General features: G+C 37.7%; 1 protein-coding gene across 9 annotated transcripts in view; it reads left to right on the top strand.

Annotated features, from left to right (window-relative positions):
- BTRC (beta-transducin repeat containing E3 ubiquitin protein ligase) overlaps positions 1-19,847 on the top strand; it is a 206,923-nt gene that overhangs the window by 66,675 nt on the left and 120,401 nt on the right. For 6 of the 9 annotated variants that reach the window (XM_045361411.3, XM_065521306.2, XM_005566241.5 and 3 more), the window contains exon 2: positions 9,609-9,716. The exons of the other annotated variants lie outside the window; for them this stretch is intronic. In XM_045361411.3, the coding sequence (XP_045217346.1) occupies positions 9,615-9,716 (102 nt within the window). In that variant the 5' untranslated portion in view covers positions 9,609-9,614. The remainder of the gene's footprint in view (positions 1-9,608; positions 9,717-19,847) is intronic. 9 annotated transcript variants of the gene reach the window in all.

Below are 19,847 nucleotides of genomic sequence, written 5' to 3' on the forward strand. Positions count from 1 at the left end.
CTAGGAATTTCTCTGTGTAATACATTGTAAGCTTTCAGCTTACAACAACATCCTCAATTCCTCAGTTCTAGTTCAGCAATGTAATATTCTAGTTTTCTTCCTTTCTGTACTTGTAACTTGTTTTTCTGATTATGAGAAACCTAGCTCTTATTATCCTCTGTATTTGATCTGCCACCTTTATTTGATCAATCTTCCTGTATAATCCATCTCTTGTTGCTGATGTATCTCTCACTCTATTTCTCACCCCATACTTCATATGCATGCCTTCCTAACCCTTTTGGGATCTGACAGCTTGCACTTGGCTGCCCCTTCCACCCTCCTCACTCCACTGGGTCTGAAACTCACTGCTGGACCACTGCCTCTCCCTCTGTTAATGCATGCCTTCTTCTGCTGACATGGGGAACCCTCACTGCCATCCCCCCACCCTCCACTGCCCTGTGTGGATGTGGACATCCTCATCATCCTGCTCACTGCTGTTACGGTTCCTATGTGGAAGCCTTACTTGTTCCATTAGGGCTGTTACCTCATGCTGGGTCCCCCTCCCAGCAGATTTTTTTTTCCTATCATTCTGCTTAGGACCTGAAACTATGTGCCCCATCCTTTTCCCTCCGGAGATACCCTTCTCATACTACTTGGACTCCAAAAGCCTGTATTGGGCCACTGTAGTTAACTCTCTGCCACTTAGCTGGATACCTACTTTGCCTGTACTCACCTAATGTCTATTGAACTGTTCAGGTAGGAAAGGAGAAGGGGGAGATGTATCAGTTAAATTTTATTTTGGAAAACTCACTGGTATTTTTACAACAAATGCTTTTAACTTAGTTTGTTATTACACAGAAGTCACTTACTCCCACATCTCTGTAATCGTTACAGGTTTATACTTATATTTTCATGCCATATTTTTCTTACGTACTAGAGGTTTACTATCACATCAAATTCATGATTTCTGAACTTAGTTACTCCCTGCACCCTCCAAACGAGTTTCAGTTTACCAGTGTCTGTCACTACCACTACTGTTCTAGTCATTCAAGTTTGAACTGTTGACGTTATTTCTGACTCATCTCCCATTTTTCGTTATAATCAGTCATCCAGTCCTGTTGGTCCTTTTGATGTACGTTATTTTCTCCATGGCCATGACTTTAATGAATATAATAACCTCTTGGGTGCAATTTCTTTCTTTAGTTTGTGTAGTCATTCCTGTGCCCCTAAACTATTTTGGCTTCCCATTTCTTTTTTTTTTAATTAATTAATTAATTTTAAATTTTTATTTTTTATTTTTTATTATTATTGTACTTTAAGTTCTAGGGTACATGTGCATAACGTGCAGGTTTGTTACATATGTATACTTGTGCCATGTTGCTGTGCTGCACCCATAACTCCATGTTTAACTTTTAAAGTGCCATTTTAATGTAACACTGTTGTAGATAGTCAGGATATCTAGTTTTGAATCCCATCTTTGCTGCTTACTAAATATTCATCAACGTGTAATTTATTTAACCTCCCTGGGTCTCTCTGTTTGTTTGTTTTTTTAAACTAAGTTAAATTGTTTTATTTATTTATTTATTTATTTTTTTGAGACGGAGTCTCACGCTGTTGCCCAGGCTGGAGTGCAGTGGCGCGATCTCGGCTCACTGCAAGCTCCGCCTCCCGGGTTCCCGCCATTCTCCTGCCTCAGCCTCCTGAGTAGCTGGGACTACAGGCGCCCGCCACCGCGCCCGGCTAATTTTTTTGTATTTTTAGTAGAGACGGGGTTTCACTGTGGTCTCGATCTCCTGACCTTGTGATCCGCCCGCCTCGGCCTCCCAAAGTGCTGGGATTACAGGCTTGAGCCACCGCGCCCGGCCAAATTGTTTTATTTTAAAATTTTTCATAAAAATAGAGATGGGATCTAGCTATGTTGACTATGCTGGTCTTGAACTCCTGGTCAAGCAGACCTCCCACCTTGGCCTCCCAAAGTGGTAGGATTATACACATGAGCCATCTTACCTGACCCTCTCTGGGTCTTATTCACCTTACTAGTTTGTTATACAAGTGAATGAATTGCGGAAGAGCTCATTCTGCAATTCATTGCAGAACAATGAATTGTTAGACTAACAAAGCTAACTAACAAAGGTTGTTTGTTATACAGATAATGTTATACAGATGCAGCTTGTTAGTTTGTTATACATGTATAGTAACAAGTGCTACAATAAAATTAAAGTCTGTGACTGAGCTTTTCTAAATATTTGAAAATTTACCTAAACTTTTAGTAACTGTTGTCTAACACAATTTAGTACATTGTTAAATTTTTCCTTGTAGTTACTATTTGTTAGTAATTTATTTCCTTGAAATAGAGTATAAACTACTTGAGAGTAGGTTTTTGTAGTAGTGAGTCTATGGATTTGTGGAGACAAACACGTTTGAGTATTATTTTTCTGCCATTGCCATTTAGGCACTGTAACTTCGCTGAACTTGAGTGTACTCTCTTGTTAAGGTGAAAATACTAATAATTCTTTGACAAGATAGTAATGCTTAAATGAAATAATGTACTTAAGGGATCTAGTACAATGCCTGGCAGACAGTTTATTCCCAGTAAACTTTTATCCTCTTTTTGTACTCCACCTGTGCCCACTTTGGTAATGAAAAAGTAAGTGGCTTCCCAGAACAGTTTGAAATGCAAGTGGCATTCATGGAAGCCTGTTCCTGGTGATGATGCCATTTATATTTTTTCCTTTTGTACTTCACAACTTTTAGAATCCTTATTTTAACCAGGCGAGGTGGCTTACGCCTGTAATCCCAGCAATTTGGGAGGCCAAGGCGGGTGGATCACCTGAGTTCAGGAGTTTGAGACCAGCCTGGCTAACGTGGAGAAACCCCGTCTGTCTCTACTAAAAATAAAAAATTAGCCAGGCGTGGTGGTGCATGCCGGTAGTCCCAGCTACTCGGGAGGCTGAGTCAGAAGAATCGCTTGAACCCAGGAGGCGGAGGTTGCAGTGAGCCGAGATCACGCCACTGCACTCCAGCCTGGGCAACAAGAGTAAAACTCTGTGTGAAAGAAAAAAAAAAGAATCCTTGTTTTAGTTTTACCACAACCTTGTGCAATAAGGCTGGGTAGATATGATTATCCTATCTGACAGGTGGGAGTTTTTTTTTTGGAGTGAACTAAATTGGGATTCTTAAGAGGCAATCATTGAATTTGTAGGTAAAGTCTGATGTATTACATTACTATGTGAATACTGTAGTTTTCTGAATTTCTTAGTTGATACAGTAGTGAAAAGGGAATTCTTCTATTCCATGGCTTAAGGATACGTAAACTCTCAGTACAGCAATCTTTTTATTGTTGATTATTATAGCTTCTATTACTCCTAGAAGTTGACCAACAGGGACCTGAATTTAGGAGATTTTGTCATTCTGCTTTCATATAGTAAATGCTGAGGCTAGCCCTTTGCCTGCAGGGCTATCAGTGAAGAGGATCTGTGACATTACTCCAGAGAGCCAAGTGTAGGGGGAAGAGTTGAGATTTTCAGTGTTCTTTGTGTAAATGAATTGAGCCATTGAACCTGATGGGCACTAGATACTATATTCTTCTTGATGCACTGGAGGCCCTTCATTGCAATCTTGTTTTTTCAACTTTTATTTTAAAATTGGGGTATATGTGCAGGTTTGTTACAGAGGTATACTGCACGATGCTGAGGTTTGGAGTCCGAGTGAATCTTACCCAGGTAGAGAGTACAAAGTACCCATAGGTAGTTTTTTCAAGCTTTACCCCTTTTGTCCTGCCACCTTTTATATTCCTCAGTGTCTGTTCCCTTCTTTATGTCCATGTATACTGAAGGTTTTGTTCCTATGTGTAAGTGAGAATATGTGGTGTTTGGTTTTCTGTTTCTGCATTAGTTCACTTAGGATAATGGCTTCCAGCTGCATCTGTTTTCTGCAAAGGACATGATTTCATTATTTTTTATGGCTACTTAGTATTCCATGGTATATGTATACCACATTTTCTTTATCCAGTCTTCCATTGATGGGTACCTGGGTTGATTCCATGTCTTTACTATCGCATTGCAACATTTCAGTTTTTTTTCTGATTCAGGTAGTAGAAAACATATTCAGTCTTATTTTTTTTCTGTGCTGTGTATGCTTTTTTAAAGGCTAGTGAAGTCATTCAGTTGGATAGCAACAATTGTAATACCTTGTTATACTCTTCAACTTTCTTTGATTTTGCAAAGGAGAGTCAATTGGGGTGAGGTTAGGTGGGTGGGAACTGAGCTGAAGAAACTAATATGTGCTGTGCAGGGCTGGATTTGTGTAGGATGCAGGCATATCTATTAACTTTGTCATAGCTTTTGAGACTGCATTTAAGGAGTAGGTGATTTAGAAGTTATTTAACACTTAACAGAAGTTAAATATTTAAACAAAAGAATGTGTAGTTGCTGCTTAGTTTAGAACTTGCTTTTTTTTTTTTTTTTTTAATTAAAAAAAATTTTTTTAGCCAGGCGTGGTGGTGCATGCCTGTAGTCCCAGCTACTGGGCAGACTGAGACAGGAGGATTGCTTAAGCCCAGGAGGTCAAGGGTGCAGTGAGCTGTGATCATGCCACTGCACTCTAGCTTGGGCAAGAGAGTGAGACTCTGTCTCAGTAAAAGGAAAGAAAGGAAAAAAAATTAAGTATGAAAAGAAAATGTTAGGAATTTAAATATAATTTGCAAGGAAAAACAACAAAAACAGTCCAAACTTTCAGTAGAAAACTATGTGCTTTTCAGGTATTTTAAAGGTAAATTTTAAAGGGCATTATTTATTAAATGTTGAAGGGCAGAAAACGTCTTACATATTTGTCAGAAACTGACCAATCAGAATGGCCCTGAAATGTATAGAATTAATAAGGATAGTAACCAAAATGGCAGTCCTTTCCACTGTGTTCCTCATTGCCCAAATTTGCTATTTTCCCCTTCGTTTAGAAAATGCTTCTAAATGTGAAGATAGAAGGGAAAGAGGTAGAGTAAAAGTTATAGCCTACTCCATTTATTTTGTAATTATATTTTTTCTCAGTGTTAAGTGGCATTTACCAGTATGGATAAGATTAATTGTTACAATGCAAACCGATTTGAAGATTAGTTTTTAAATTGAGCTGTAATATATAAAATCTTATGGTAACGTGCAGATTTGACTATATTCAAGTGCAGTTTTCATACCACACCAATTGTCTTGTAATAATCGGGAATGCATCCTCTGTGTGGTGTTTGCAAGTTAATGCTATTTTGGAAATCACACCAGTATATCTAGTGGCTTTCCTGGGTGTATGTGGCTCATTATTGATTATAATTTTCTTTGGGAATTTTAGTTTAAGGGGATGGGGTAAGCACTTTCAAATTCTTCGTTGTTAGTAGTTTTGATGGAGGATAGGGATAAATGAATGAGGAAGAGTGTTAGAACAAGTAAGTAAACTCAGAGAATTTATCAAGTACGTACTACAAAAATAACACAGATTTTTATGTAAAAAGGAGGAAACAAATCATTCACGAGAGGAAGGCCTTAAAAACTTACCAAGGAACATTCAAAAAATAAATATGTATATTTTAATTTAAAAAAGAGCCCCAAGTCTGTGAATGAAAGAGTTCTGGTTGGTTTCTAGACCCAGCTGTGCTTGTCATGCAGGTGGCTTTGGTATGGTTAAAAGTGTATACGTCACCTGCCCTCTTGTGAAGGGAAGTAGGAGAAGTGACATGCTATCTTCCAGTGCCTCCTCGATTTTCTTCCACTGTTTCCTTTGTCATTTTCCTGTGTTTTTCATGCTCTTTTTATTTATACCCACTTCTGACTTCTCTTTTTCTCAAATTCAGTCTTTCCTTCTGAATGACTGTGAGACTTTTTTCTACCCAGCATACACAGAACCTTAACCAATTGCATACGTACAGCATTTCCATTTCTTTTTTCTTTTTTTTGAGATGGAGCCTTGTTCTGTCGCCAGGCTGGAGTGCAGTGGCACAATCTCAGCTCACTGTAACCTCCGCCTTCTGGGTTCAAGCGATTCTCCTGCCTCAGCCTCCTGAGTAGCTGGGACTACAGGCACGCGCCACCATACCCAGCTAACTTTTGTATTTTTAGTAGAGACGGGGTTTCACCATGTTGGCCAGGATGGTCTTGATCTCTTGATCTTTTGTTCCGCCCGCCTCGGCCTCCCAGAGTGCTGGGATTACAGGCGTGAGCCACCATGCCTGGCCTGTGTACCGCATTTCTTATAATAATGAGTTACTTTTATGTTAAGGAATTTTTTTTTTTTTAAGACAGGGTCTCACTGTGTTGCCCAGGCTGGAGTGCAGTGGCTTAACCTCGGCTCACTGTAACCTCCGCCTCCCCGGTTTAATAATTTCTCCTGCCTCAGGCTCCTGAGTAGCTGGGATTACAAGCGCCTGCCACCACACCCGGCTAATTTTTGTATTTTTAGTAGAGACAGGGTTTCACCATGTTGGCCAGGCTGGTTTCGAACTCCTGACCTCAAATGATCTGCCTGCCTTGGCCTTCCAAAGTGCTAGGGTTACAGGTGTGAGCCACCGCACCCAGCCAAGGATTTTCAATATAGACCCAGGCTGGAGTGCAGTGGCTTGGTCTTGGCTCACTGCAACCTCTGCCTCCCAGGTTCAAGTGATTCTCCTGTTTCAGCCTTCTGACTAGCTGGGATTATACACATGTGCCACCATGCCCAAATTTAAGGTTGAGAGAAAGTCACTAGAATGTAAGTTCCACAAAGACAGGGATTTTTGTGGGGTTTTTTTTGTCCATTGTTTAGCCCTAGTGCCCAGGACAGTTTGTTGGTTTGTTTGTTTGTTTTCTTCCCTCCCTCCTTCCCTCCCTCCCTCCCTCCCTTCCTTCCTTCCCTCCCTTTCTTCCCTTTCTTCCTTCTGTTTCTTCTTTCTTTCAACAGGGTCTTGCTTTGTTGCCCAGGCTGGTGTGTAGTGGCGTGATCACCGCTCATTGATGCCCTGATATCCCTGGCTCAAGCAGTCCTCCCATCTCAGCCTCCCCAAGTAGCTGGGACTACAGGCGTGTGCCACCATGCCCAGCTATTTTTTTGATTTTTTGTAGAGATGGGGTCTCCCATGTTGCCAGGGCTGGTCTTGAACTTCTAGGCTCAAGGGATCAACTTGCCTTGCCCTGCCAAAGTACTGGGATTATAGGATTGAGCCACCACATTCAGCCCCAGGACAGTATCTACTACCAGAAAAGCATTTAATAAGTATTTGTTGAATAAATGATTAAAATATTAGCCTTAAGAAAATTTTAATATCATTTACTTGCAAAAATTAGCAAAGCATTCTTAATACTTACAGAGAAGTAATATGAGTAGAATGTGATTCTCAACAGCAAGGAAGCTTTTTTTTTTACCCTATTTTCTCCATTCTTTTTCTGTTGCCTTCTCCTTCCAATATGAGAATCTCTGCTGCTAAGAACCACTGGCAGAGACTGAAATTAGTATACATAATTCTAAGGAGATATTGATGTAAATGGTACATGTGGATTGGCAGGGTGAGAGAGAGAAGGAAATTCTAAGTTTAAAGAAGTAGGGTTAAGATGAGTATTTGAACAAAGTATCAAGGTAGGTAGTTAGCTAGAGTGCCCGGGTCAATTAGAAGATTAGAGAAGGTGAGTTGATGTTGGCGGTGGGGGAAATGTCAGATTGATAGAGTGCTTGCATTTTGTACAGTAGTTATAGGGAGCCCTTATGAATTGTTGATGAGAGTGACATGATAACAAAGTGAAGACAATTATTTATTCTATTTAGCTGCTGTTTATAAAATGGATTGTAGCTCAAGGTGAAGAAACGTTGGAAACAGTGAACAAAGTTCAGAGATTGTTGGAGTAATTCAAAGCAGTTTAGCTGTTTTGCTTGGTATGTTATCTAGTGATTCCTTTAGCAGATACCCTTCTTTTAAAGCCCAATGTCCACTTTGTGACTGAGGGATGGATAGAGGCAGGAGGAAGAGTTCTGCACTAGAAAGCAACAGGCCAAGATTCTAGTCCCTACTTCCTTACTTTGTAAATTCATGATCATGGATAAATACTTAATTTTTCCTGGGCATCAGTCACCTTAACTATAAAATGAGTATAATGTATTAAGCGTAGTCCTATGGGTGGTAAATAAAATGAGGATAATGATCTAAAAGCAGGGGATCTACATAGATCTCCTTTGGATTTATTTGCAGCCCATTATCTATCTTTATTTAGTTAAGAGACAGGATCTTGCTGTGCTACCCAGGCTCGATTTGAACTCCTGGGCTCAAACGATCCACCCATCTCAGTATTCTGAGTAGCGTGGACCATAGGCACAAACCCCTTGCATAGCTCTCATTATCTTTTTATCAATTTTTGATGGTGTAAACAGTGAATACTATATTTTGCTTCCCAATATTAATTTCTACAACTATATTGTTTTAAGGAGAAAAAAGTCTATGATGATGTAAAGTATTTCAAAGTCTGTAATTTAAGGTTTAATGTTACCTATATTGACTACTATATTTTAAAATATGTATCCCTGTTTTTATGTGTATCGTGATTAGGTATTTAGTTTTTTAGTTATTATTAGACATGTAATAGCACTCAAGTTGATGGATAAAACCTCAGCCTGGGAGACTTTTAGAGAAACATGAAGAATGTAAAAATAATTTTGAAAGGTATGGTTTCCTTCAAAGCTATAGGTGCAATAATACTAATGTCAATTAGTTAGAGCTACTAGAAATTGTAATTTCTATCTCTTTTGACTACTGAATACACCATTATGTATATATATCTACATTCTTATGTATTTTTTGTTTGTTTGTTTAGAAGGTTTTAATACCAACAGCTTTCTAGGTGTCCTCTTCTCTTCTCTTCTCCTCTTCCTCTCTCCTTTCTCTGTTTCCTTTCTTTCTTTCTGTGTCCCTGCTCTCTTTCTTTGTTGTTTTTCCCTTCTGTTTGGGTTGTTTCTTCTCCCCCTGTTACACCCCCCACCCCCCCCACACACCCCTAATCCATCTGGAAAGATGAAGAGGCAGCTGCTATGGTAACTGTGCATTTTGGTTAATGAATAGCAGACTAACAAGACACATAAAATATATGCAAACTGTGCAGAGTTTGTTGTCAAAGCCATAGGGATACAATACTTTTTCTTTTCCTTCAAAAAAACAAAAAACAAAAAACAAACCCTCTTTAGTGTTTTGTTTTCTAATTTACCATTCCTAATATTGTAACGCTTCTGTGAACTTCTCCTCTTTCTGCTTAGTTGCCTCAGTATTACACCCTGTGGTGAGTTTACGGGAACTGAGTTGAGGTGCATAGAGGAAAATAATTGATCAACTGGATTAAGAAGTAGATTTCCTTTAGACTGATACATAGAAGAATAGGGACAAAATTTTTTTGACTAAATGTTTGGTTTTTTGAGCGATAACTTCTTTTACCCCCTTGCCTTTTGGCCACTGCTGCCCCTTTTGGGTTTCTCCCTGGGGTTAGAACCAGTAAGTAGTGTATTTCTTAAAGATGTTTCTATCATAAAGGTCAGCTGCAACTGGAATATTGTATTCAGGCAAGCCTTAAAAATTCCTGTAATCTGTGCCATCCTGTCTCATACTGTCCCATCTCATAGTTGTCCTCTCTCTGCAGTGCTCTATGCCCAGGTCTCTGTGGCTGGGCTGCTCCAGCCTGGCGGACAGCATGCCTTCGCTGCGATGCCTGTATAACCCAGGGACTGGCGCACTCACAGCTTTCCAGGTACTTTCTCTGTCTCTGTGGGTTATTTGCGGGCATTAGTGTGTGTGTCTGATTCATTAGTGTGTTCCTCCTCCTTTCCCATGCTTTACTTATATTCATCTTTTCTCCTTTGTATTGCCTGTATCTCATATCACTCAGTACTCCTTTAATGATTAGTTTTTAATGTAGATCCAGACTGATCCACTCTTAAGACATTTTCATCATGATTGGTTACAAAAATTGACATAGTACAGCTTGACTGTTGGCTTTCAGATCAAGAAGAAGTATGATAGTAAATTTTAAAGTAATCTCAATAAATAGCAGTTCAGTATGTAATATTTGCTCTGGACCTACATAAAGCCAATTAGTATAATCAATCAAGTAATTACAATCAGTTTCTTGAACATTTTCTTATTTTTTTAAAATGATTACTCAAAATATAAAGTTCTCTCTTCAGAGTGACTCCGGGTAATTATACTACTAAATATATATATTTTTATAACAACTGTTTTATTTATGTCTTGATTAATATTTCTAATTTCTAGGTGGAAAGACCTTTGAGACCTTTAGGTACAGTATTCACCTTGAGATAGTCTAGCTAGTGTTTAATGGATTAACAGATTCCAGTTCTCCTCAGCTTTTCTTTTTTCCTCTTTTTTTTTTTTTTGAGATGGAGTCTTGCTTCATGGCGCAGGCTGGAGTGCAATGGTGCGATCTCAGCTCACTGCAACCTCTGCCTCCCTGGTTCAAGCGATTCTCCTGCCTCAGCCTCCTGAATAGTTGGGATTACAGTTGTGCGCCACCACGCCCGGCTAATTTTTGTATTTTTAGTAGAGACGGGGTTTCACCATGTTGGCCAGGCTGGTCTCAAACTCCTGACCCCAGGTAATCCACCTGCCTCGGCCTCCCAAAGTGCTGGGATTATAGGCAAGAACCACTGCACCCAGACCCCTCAGCCTTTCTTAGAGGGCAGGATGTCAGTTCCAGGATGTGTGAGAAACTTACAGAGGAATAATGTGGAAAATTGTAGAGGAAAATGTAGGAAAGAGCTTGGTGCTCATTGCTTACAGATTAAAGTACCATACATGATTGTTTTCTTGGCTGAGTCTTATCTATCTACCTCAGGTATTTGGAATTTGTGTTTAGCATTTTATAGTAATACACAACAAATTAGTTTTTATGTTAATATTTGCCTGCTTTTAACCTATTTAGAAGAATTTCAAAGATAGGCTGTGTCAGAATGCTTGTGACTAAATTTTAGCTAAAAGAGGGGAACTTAGGTTTTCCACATTCCTAACCTATGCTAAGAGTTGTTAATTTTTAATGATACTATTTAGTGATCATAAAACTGGAGATTTTCATTTTTCCTTTACAAAATTTAATATTTTAAGATTTTCAATTTCCTTTATAAAATTTAATATTAAACTTCCTTGGCTTATACTATGAGATACAATATAGTAAAGCTTGCACATTCTAAAATTAGCGAAATCAAGTCTTGAATACTGTCTTTGTCACTAGTGGTATGATTCTGACCTTATTTCCTTATCTGTAAATGGATACTATAGTAAGGGCGTGCAGTGATGGTTACTGTTTCTATCATGATCGTTATAAACATTATTGCTATTGTTGGAGAGTGATTGATATCCTGAGACTGCTTATTTATTTCAAAATGAAATATCTTTTTAGTTTTTTTTTTTTTTTGAGATAGTCTTGCTCTGTTGTCCGGGCTAGAGTGCAGTGGCACAATCTTGGCTCACAGCAACCTCTGCCTACTGGACTCTAGTTATCCTCCCACCTCAAACTCCCAGGTAGCTGAGACTACAGGCACACGACCACACTTGGCTCATTTTTGTATTTTTTTTTTTTTTTGGAGAGACAGGGTTTCACCATGTTCTCCAGGCTGGTATCGAACTCCCCAGCTCAAGTAATCTGCCTGTCTCGGCCTCCCAAAGTGCTGAGATTACAGATGTGAGCCACTGAGCCTGGCTGTATCTTATATTTTTAACTACATAACTACATATCACACTGACAAGGTTCTGCCATTGAAGAATCCATAGTCTAGTTTGTTGGGGGGTTTTTTGTTGTTTTTTTTAACCTTTTTGGGGTTGCAGTTAGTTTAGGCAGTCTGCAACGTCTGAGACAATAGTGGTTCCTAAAAGGCTGCTCCTACTTCAGAAACTAGTTTCCTGTTTAGAGGTCCCCACAACCACTCTTAGGTTTGATAACTTGCTAGAAAGGACTTAGAACTCACTGAAAACAATTATACTCACAGTTTATTACAGGGAAAGGACACAGGTTAAAATTAGCCAAAAGAAGAGACACACAGGGCAGAATCTGGGAAGGATCCAATTGTAAAACTTCCTGTTCTACATGAATCACATTTGTCCACTAGCTAAATCTCTAAGGCAAACAGAGATACCAGACAAGAAGTTCCGGGGGCCCAGAGACCGCTTTCCAATAGCCAAGAGCAAAGGCCATTCCTTTCTTTGGTGAAGAGTAATTCTTCACTACACAGGGGTCATGGATCCTTTTGAGAATCTGATGAGAACTATTGATCTTGGGTATTTGGCAAAATTTTATTGAATACTTTACGTAACATATATAGATGTTTGTTATATTTCTATTTTGTGAAATGATTGAGAGCTATTAAATCACATAATTCTAAAAGTGTAATCTCCCAAGCTGATAAATGCTAGGAAGGGAATGTACAAGGAGCTGTAAGAATATATAAAAGGGGGACCCAATCTAACCTGAAGTTTGAGGTAAAGAAATTCAGGTAATCAATGTTTAAGATCTGAAGGATGAATAGGAATTAACTTGATAACAGATAGGAATGGAGGAGAAGGAGGACGTTTCCAGCCTAAGGAAGAGTCAGTGCAAAGGCCCCAAGAGTCAGTGAGGTTTGGTGCATTTAAGGACCCTACCGAAAACAAGACTGTTGTTTCAGAGAATAAAGAGAAAGGGAGAATAGAGTGAGGAAAGACTGGGGAAGCTTGATCACTCAGGTCTTATGAGCCATTCAAAGTATGTAGTTTAGTCTTGATGCTAAGAATAGTAAGTCACTGAAAGGATTTAAACACAAGTCTTACCTGATCTGATTTGCATTACTCTGGCTATAAGAAGATGCATTTAGATATGTTACGCTGGCTATAAAAAGGATAATTTCAGTAGTTGAAGAGAGAGATGATGGCAGCTTGGTTTTGCATCCAGTATCTTTAAATTCTTAAAAAATTATTGAGGACCCCAAAGTGCTTTCGTTTATATGGCTTATATCTATTGATATTCACTATATTTGTAATAGGAATTAAGAAAAATAAATGTGCTTTAATTCACCTAAAGACTATAATAAACCTGTGGCATATAATGCAAATAACATTTTTATGAAAAATATATTTAAAAAAAAATTAAGACTAGTGTATTACATTTTTATGAATCTCTTTAATGTCTGGATTAAGAAAAGACAGCTGGATTCTCATGTCTGCTTCTGCACTCAATCTATTGTGGTTTGTTATTTTAGTTGACATGTATGAGTAATAACTGACCTGACATAGGTATATAGTTTGAAAGGGAAAGATATTTTAATACCTTTTTCAGGTAGTTGCAGTTTCTTGAAGATTAGTTGCAGTATAGTATCTGAAGCCTTGTCAATGAACTTCCTCTGTTATTGTATTAAAACCCATTGGTCTCAGCTTTTTTCAACAAATTATACTGGAACAATTGGATATCCTTGTGCAAAACAATGAACCTCAACTGTTATACTGCACTGTATACAAAAATTAATTTGAAATGGATCATAGACTTAAATATGAGTTAACATGTGTAAAACTAATAGAAAATGTGGCAAAAATAATCATTGTGACTTTGGGTTAGGCAGGTATTTCTTAGCTAAGACACAAAAAATATGAACCATAAAATAAATAACTGATAAATTGGACTTCCTCACTGTTTAAAAATTCTGCTTTTCAAAAAACACTTTTAAAAAATGAGCAGGAACCAGGTACAGTAGTGCATGCCTGTAGTCCCAGCTACTCAGGAAGCTGAGGCAGGAGGAGTATATAAGCCTAGGAGTTCAGGGCTGTAGTGTCTGTGAAAAACCACTGCTTAAGAACAGCCTGGCCAACATGGCTGAAACTCTCTCTCTACTAAATTTGCATTTTTAGTAGAGATGGGGTTTCAGCCATGTTGGCCAGGCTGTTCTTAACTGTCTTCAGGTGATCTGCCCACCTTGGCCTCCTAAAGTGCTGGGATTACTGGCATGAGTCACTGAACCCCGCCTTAACAAGATTATTATTATGTCTTATGTAGCAAAAATGGGCTTATGTACTGGTTTTATCCTATCAATTCAATAATTTGTTCTGTGTCAGGTTCAGCACACACAGGTGCTTGATAATGCTGGTTAACTAATAGGCAGAAACTGGATTCGAATCTAATATTTTCTGTGCCCACCTACTGGAATTACAGCAGTCTTAGTGCATTTGCATCCTTCTGGTTTAGATTTTATTTTATTTACTTAGATTTTTATTTAGGTAAATTATTTACTTAGATTTTTATTTAGGCAAAATTTACATACAGTGAGATACATAGATCATAAGTGTACTCTTAGGTGAGTTTTGACAAATGTATACTTTTGTGTAACCTTCAATTTCAAGATACACAACAGTTTCATAATCTGAGAGAGTTTCCTCATACTCCTTTCCAGTCTGTACCCATCCCCCATATGCAATTACTGTTCTGATTTGTCACCAATAATTAGTGTTGCCTGTTCTTGAACTTACTTCATATAAATGCCATCATATAGTATACATTCTTTGTGTCTGTTTTCTTTCAATCAGTATGTTAAGATTTATCCATATTGCATATATCAGTAGTTCCCTTTTATTGTTAAATGTATTTCATTATGTTAGTACACCACAGTTTGTTTATCCATTCATTTATTGATAGGTATTTGGATTGTTTCCAATTTTGGCCTATTATGAATAAAGCTACTATAAACAGTTTTGATTAAGTCTTTCTTTTTGGCATGTATTTTTATTTCTCTTAGCTACATGCCTAAGAATGGAATTTGTTGAGTCATAGAGTAACTGTATTTTTAACTTTAAAAGAGACAGTCAAGCAATTCTTCAAAGTGGTCATCACAGTAGGAATACCCATTTTTACTAATATTGACAAATATGTTTAAGGAAATGTCTCAGTAATGTAATGGCTTCATGGCTTTTTTTTTTTTTTTTAATCGTTGTTTTCTTTTAGTAAGTTTGAGGCATCTTAAGTCAAAATTCTTACAGCAATAAGGAAGGAAGAGCTATGGAGTCATTGCTGAATTTGCTGGATTATTCCCAGTAGCTTAAATTGAAACCACAGCATTGAGATGGTTTGAAAACTAGTGACCGGGAAGATGCTGAAAAAAGATGTTCAAATAGATTCTATGGGGATATGTTTAGTTTGAAGATATTTTTATTTTCATCATTCCATTGATTTATCCTGGAAAGTGTATGAGTGATTAGATTTCTGTTGATTACCAGTAGATATATTTGGTGGAATCATTTGCTCATCTCCAGCAAATGGTGATCCTATAATCTATAATATTAAACGAGAATGAGCAATAGAGTTAAAGTAATTAAAAATAACTGAGTAATTAAGATTCTTTATTTTGCTTTAGATATTGAAAGAGAAGAGAAATGAAATTCTAACTGTAAGAATATAAATAAGGGGCCAGGCATGGTGATGCATGCTTGTAATCTCAGCACTTTGGAAGGCCAGGGCTGGTAGATCTCTTGAGCCCAGGAGTTTGAGACCAGCCTGGGCAACATAGTGAGACCCTGTCTCTACAAAAAATTAGCTGGTTGTGGTGGTACTCACCTGTCCCAGCTACCTGGAAGGCCAACGTAGGAGATCAAGGCTGCAGTGAGCCATGATTGCACCACTGCACTCCAGCCTGGTGACAGCGTGAGACCTGTTTCAATTAAAAAAAAATAATAATTAAAAAATATATATATATATGTAGATTTATATGGTCCTAGAATACTTTAGGTATCAAGTATAGCTAGTAATTTTAGGAAAATCTTGAGCTAAGTGAAACATGATATTTTACAATTAGCTAGGGTTCCATGTCAAAGGTTGAAATTGTATTGAATTCAGGAGAGATGTTGTATTTTATTACTTAACAATGCTGACAAGTCTACTGAATTTTACCATGTACAAAGTGAAATGTTAAAATGGAGCAATACTAGGAAAATTAAGCATTATTCATTATATATATGGAAAACTTAATTTTACATTTGAGATTTTAGAGGAATATGGATTATCAAATTGAATATACATTAACATTCAAATCTATTACAAAACAATACCATAAGGAAAATTATACTGTGACAGAAATGCTTCTCATTCTGTAGCTGCTACCCTCCCATTGTATATGAATAATTTCAGTATAGTACAATTTCTGTATAATAAATTTAGTTATTTTTTGTGTATATGTTAACATTTGACTTGTATTTATCCCAGCTACACTCCTCACCTTAGGGGTTTGCAGGGAATGACAAATCAAACATGTTTTTATCTGTTTGTTTGTGGGGAAATTGTTTGTTCTCCTAATAAGATGAATTATTGTTTATTATGGAATATACACGTTATTTGGTAAATATATAAACAAGAGTATCACCCATATGCCTTCCACTTTAAGATAATTATTGCTAAATTAACATGTTAGTGTCCTTTGATCTGGAATGACTTATCTATCCATGTGTGCCTGTGCACACACACGCCCAAATAATAGTTTTGTTTTTAAGTATTTTTATTACCATTTAATTAAATTATGAGATATACAATTTAAACATTTAATATTAATTGTAGAAAATACAGAGAAGTAGAAAGAAGGAAGGATTTTAAATGTCCTCCCAGAGATTGCCATTTCAGTGATACTAATAATTTCTGCATTTCACCTATATCATATTGCTCAAATTCTACATTCATCATCTGGTAATACTGATTTTGGTCACTGTTTATCTCATGGATAGCTGCTCACATGTTTTTGAATTGAACAAAGTTTGAATTTGGCTTATATCTCACCACCACCTCCCTGTCATGTGATTGTTAGTCATTTCAAATTTTTCAGTTCCCCAAAGGTGCAGTGTTCTTTTATATATCTGTGCCTTTGCATATACTGTTCTGCTTACCTGAAAAACCCCCCTACAAACACCTATTGTCCTTTACCCACTCTCTGCCTTTATCTACCTAGTCTTCAAGATTCAGCTCAAGCTGAGGTAGAATAAAAGTCTTCCCTGATCTTTATCTTCTCTCTCTCAAACTAGTCAGAGGATCTGTACCCACAGCATCCCCGTCATAGCACTGATAAGCTAGTATAGTTGTTTGTGTATTTGTCCCTCTCTCCCATTAGACTGTGAGTTCCTTGAGGGCAGCACTATGTTCTGTTCATTTCATGTTTCCAGCGTCAAGTATAGTAGTTGATACTTTTGCTGAATTAATGACTGTGAATAGACAGATAATTTGAAGAAAACTATTGAATAGCATATATGGGGTGGGAGGCAAGAAAGCATTGAATTATTTCTAGTAGTACCTGTGCGTACATACACACATGTTGTGTATTCAGAGAGAGAAATAATGATAATTAACCGGACCACACATTTACACACACACACACACACACACACACACACACACACACACACAGATGCAGAGTCTGATTTGTGAGCAGTCCTCAAATTTTATACATTTGGCTTTTATTCAGTTCAAACTATGATGATCCCCTCGGAAGTGGATCCTGTATGTGAAATTTGGACTCTTGTTGAACAAATGTTCATTTTGAGCTATTATATAGTAGCATTGCCAGCCAGTTAACAGTTCAGTTTCAATGATGTCAACATCTTTATCTTCACAGCAGCATATGTTTGTGCAATTATTTGACTATTTTATTGCATTTTATCCTTATTCTATAAAATAATAGACACTGGTAAAATTAAAATGCTGATAGTGATAAGCAGCAACCTAGAGAAAAGATGGAAATCATTAGGCACACTGAAAATGACCCTTTCTCTTTTTTTTTTTTTTGAGATGGAGTCTCACTCTGTTGCTCAGGCTAGATGGCACGATCTCAGTTCACTGCAACCACCGCCTCCTGGATTCAAGCAGTTCTCCCTGCCTCAGCCTCCCAAATAGCTGGGATTACAGGCATGAGCCATAACGCCCAGCTAATTTTGGTATTTTTAGTAGAGATGGGGTTTTGCCATGTTGGCCAGGCTGGTCTCGAACTCCTGACTACAGGTGATCCACCTGCCTCAGCCTCTCAAAGTACAGGGATTACAGGCATGAGCCACTGCGCCTGGCTGAAAGTGACCCTTTCTTAATTAAGCCTCGATTAGGCACAGAATTAAAAGTGCATGAACAAAATATTGGAAATATATTAAAGGTTGTGTCTTTTACAGGAAGGGGAGCATCACACACTGGGGCCTGTTGTGGGGTGGGGGGAGGAGGGAAGGATAGCATAAGGAGATATACCTAATGTAAATGACGAGTTAATGGGTGCAGCACACCAACATGGCACATGTATACATATGTAACAAACCTGCTCCTTGTGCACATGTACCCTAGAACTTAAAGTATATATATAAAAAAAGATTGTGTCTTTTAAAAACAGTGTAATTATGGATTTTTAAAATATTTTAGCCAACGTTTAAATCTATTGATCACCTTCTGCCTTTCCAACTTTTATATACATTCAGTGAGAAAAGTAGAGATGACCTGAATTTGCTACATTTTATCTTATTTTGGAAATAGTCTTATTTGGAAATAGTCTGCCTGTAGAAGTGACATCTTAGGCTGATTTCTCTCTCCAGATGCCTGCTTAGTTACTTAAATAATTATTTCAAGTTTTGAAACAACAGGCTCCTTTATTGCTGAGTATTTTGACATGTCTATGATGCGGCTAATGTTCATTCACAGGCGAAAGTGTGGCATTATCTAATATTTAGAGTAAACCAAATTATCTTATTGTGAGACAATCAGATTTCCTTAATTTTTTCTTTAAATTTTTCATGGTGGATCCTAAAAATCAAACTCTTCACTCTAGATAAGGGTTTATTGCTTATTTTGTTTGTTTTGAATAATATTGGATTTTCCTAATTGACTTAACTTCAACAGTACCTCTAATGGCAGAAGGGAGATACAGATACCCTTGGGGGGCCTGGTGTTGCCCCAGTATAAGAAACACAAACCAAAAGGATGGAATTGATGAAAACCTTAAAGAGGTGATGGGAGCTTCTCGGATGACTGTCCTTATGAGACAAATTCTGGCTGTGGGCAGTCAAGACCCACCTGTATTCTCTGGAGCCTGGAGAGATACTGTTACTTTCTTTATACTATGAGATTACCTTCTTGTTATTGCCATCTTTGTTTGTACCGAGTAGAGGCCATTGTACTGCAGGAATTCTTTTTGCACTATTCAGGAATCATTATTTGATGTTTTGTGACTGCCACAACTATTTGTACCTTCTTTCACTATTGTTCTGCTTTATAGGGTAGTGTTTTGTTGTTTGTATGCGTTTCTAGACTTGGTATTTTATGTCTGCTGCCAAGCTACAGAATCTTAGTAGACACCATTCAGAAAGCTCTTTCCTTTGTCGTTTTTCATGAAGAGAGAAGCCCAAGTTATTTACAAATGACTCATTGAGAAAAAAAAAAAAAAAAGACCAATCTCTTGACTTTGTGTGGCTGTTTAGCTGTCCAAGAACTGTAATACTTTACCATTGGGAGCTGATACTCATGAGTTTTGTTTTTCCTGGGAGTGGTGTTGAGTAGTTTTGAGCTTTTCTAAGCTTATTCTCATGACCAGTCCTCTGAAGAACAAGTCTATTATATTGAAATAGTTATTTGGGCTTTGGGATGCAGTACATCACATGGAAATGGAATTTTGCAGTGTACCTTCTCCTGCTGGGTTATCTGTCATGTGCCTTTTAAAGTTCTCAGGTACACCATTCTAATCCTCCAGACCTTTGTTGCAAACCTATTATCTATAGCTTGGTATGAATTAAACTGGAATTCTGTGCCCTGTAAAATTGACATGAAGAAAAGAAGTATTCATTTTCGTACTTGATTCTTTAACAAAAATTCCTGATTGGGTCTAACTTCTTATGTGTGTTG

Source organism: Macaca fascicularis, chromosome 9, assembly GCF_037993035.2.
Source record: "Macaca fascicularis isolate 582-1 chromosome 9, T2T-MFA8v1.1".
NCBI classification, from domain to species: Eukaryota; Metazoa; Chordata; class Mammalia; order Primates; family Cercopithecidae; genus Macaca; species Macaca fascicularis.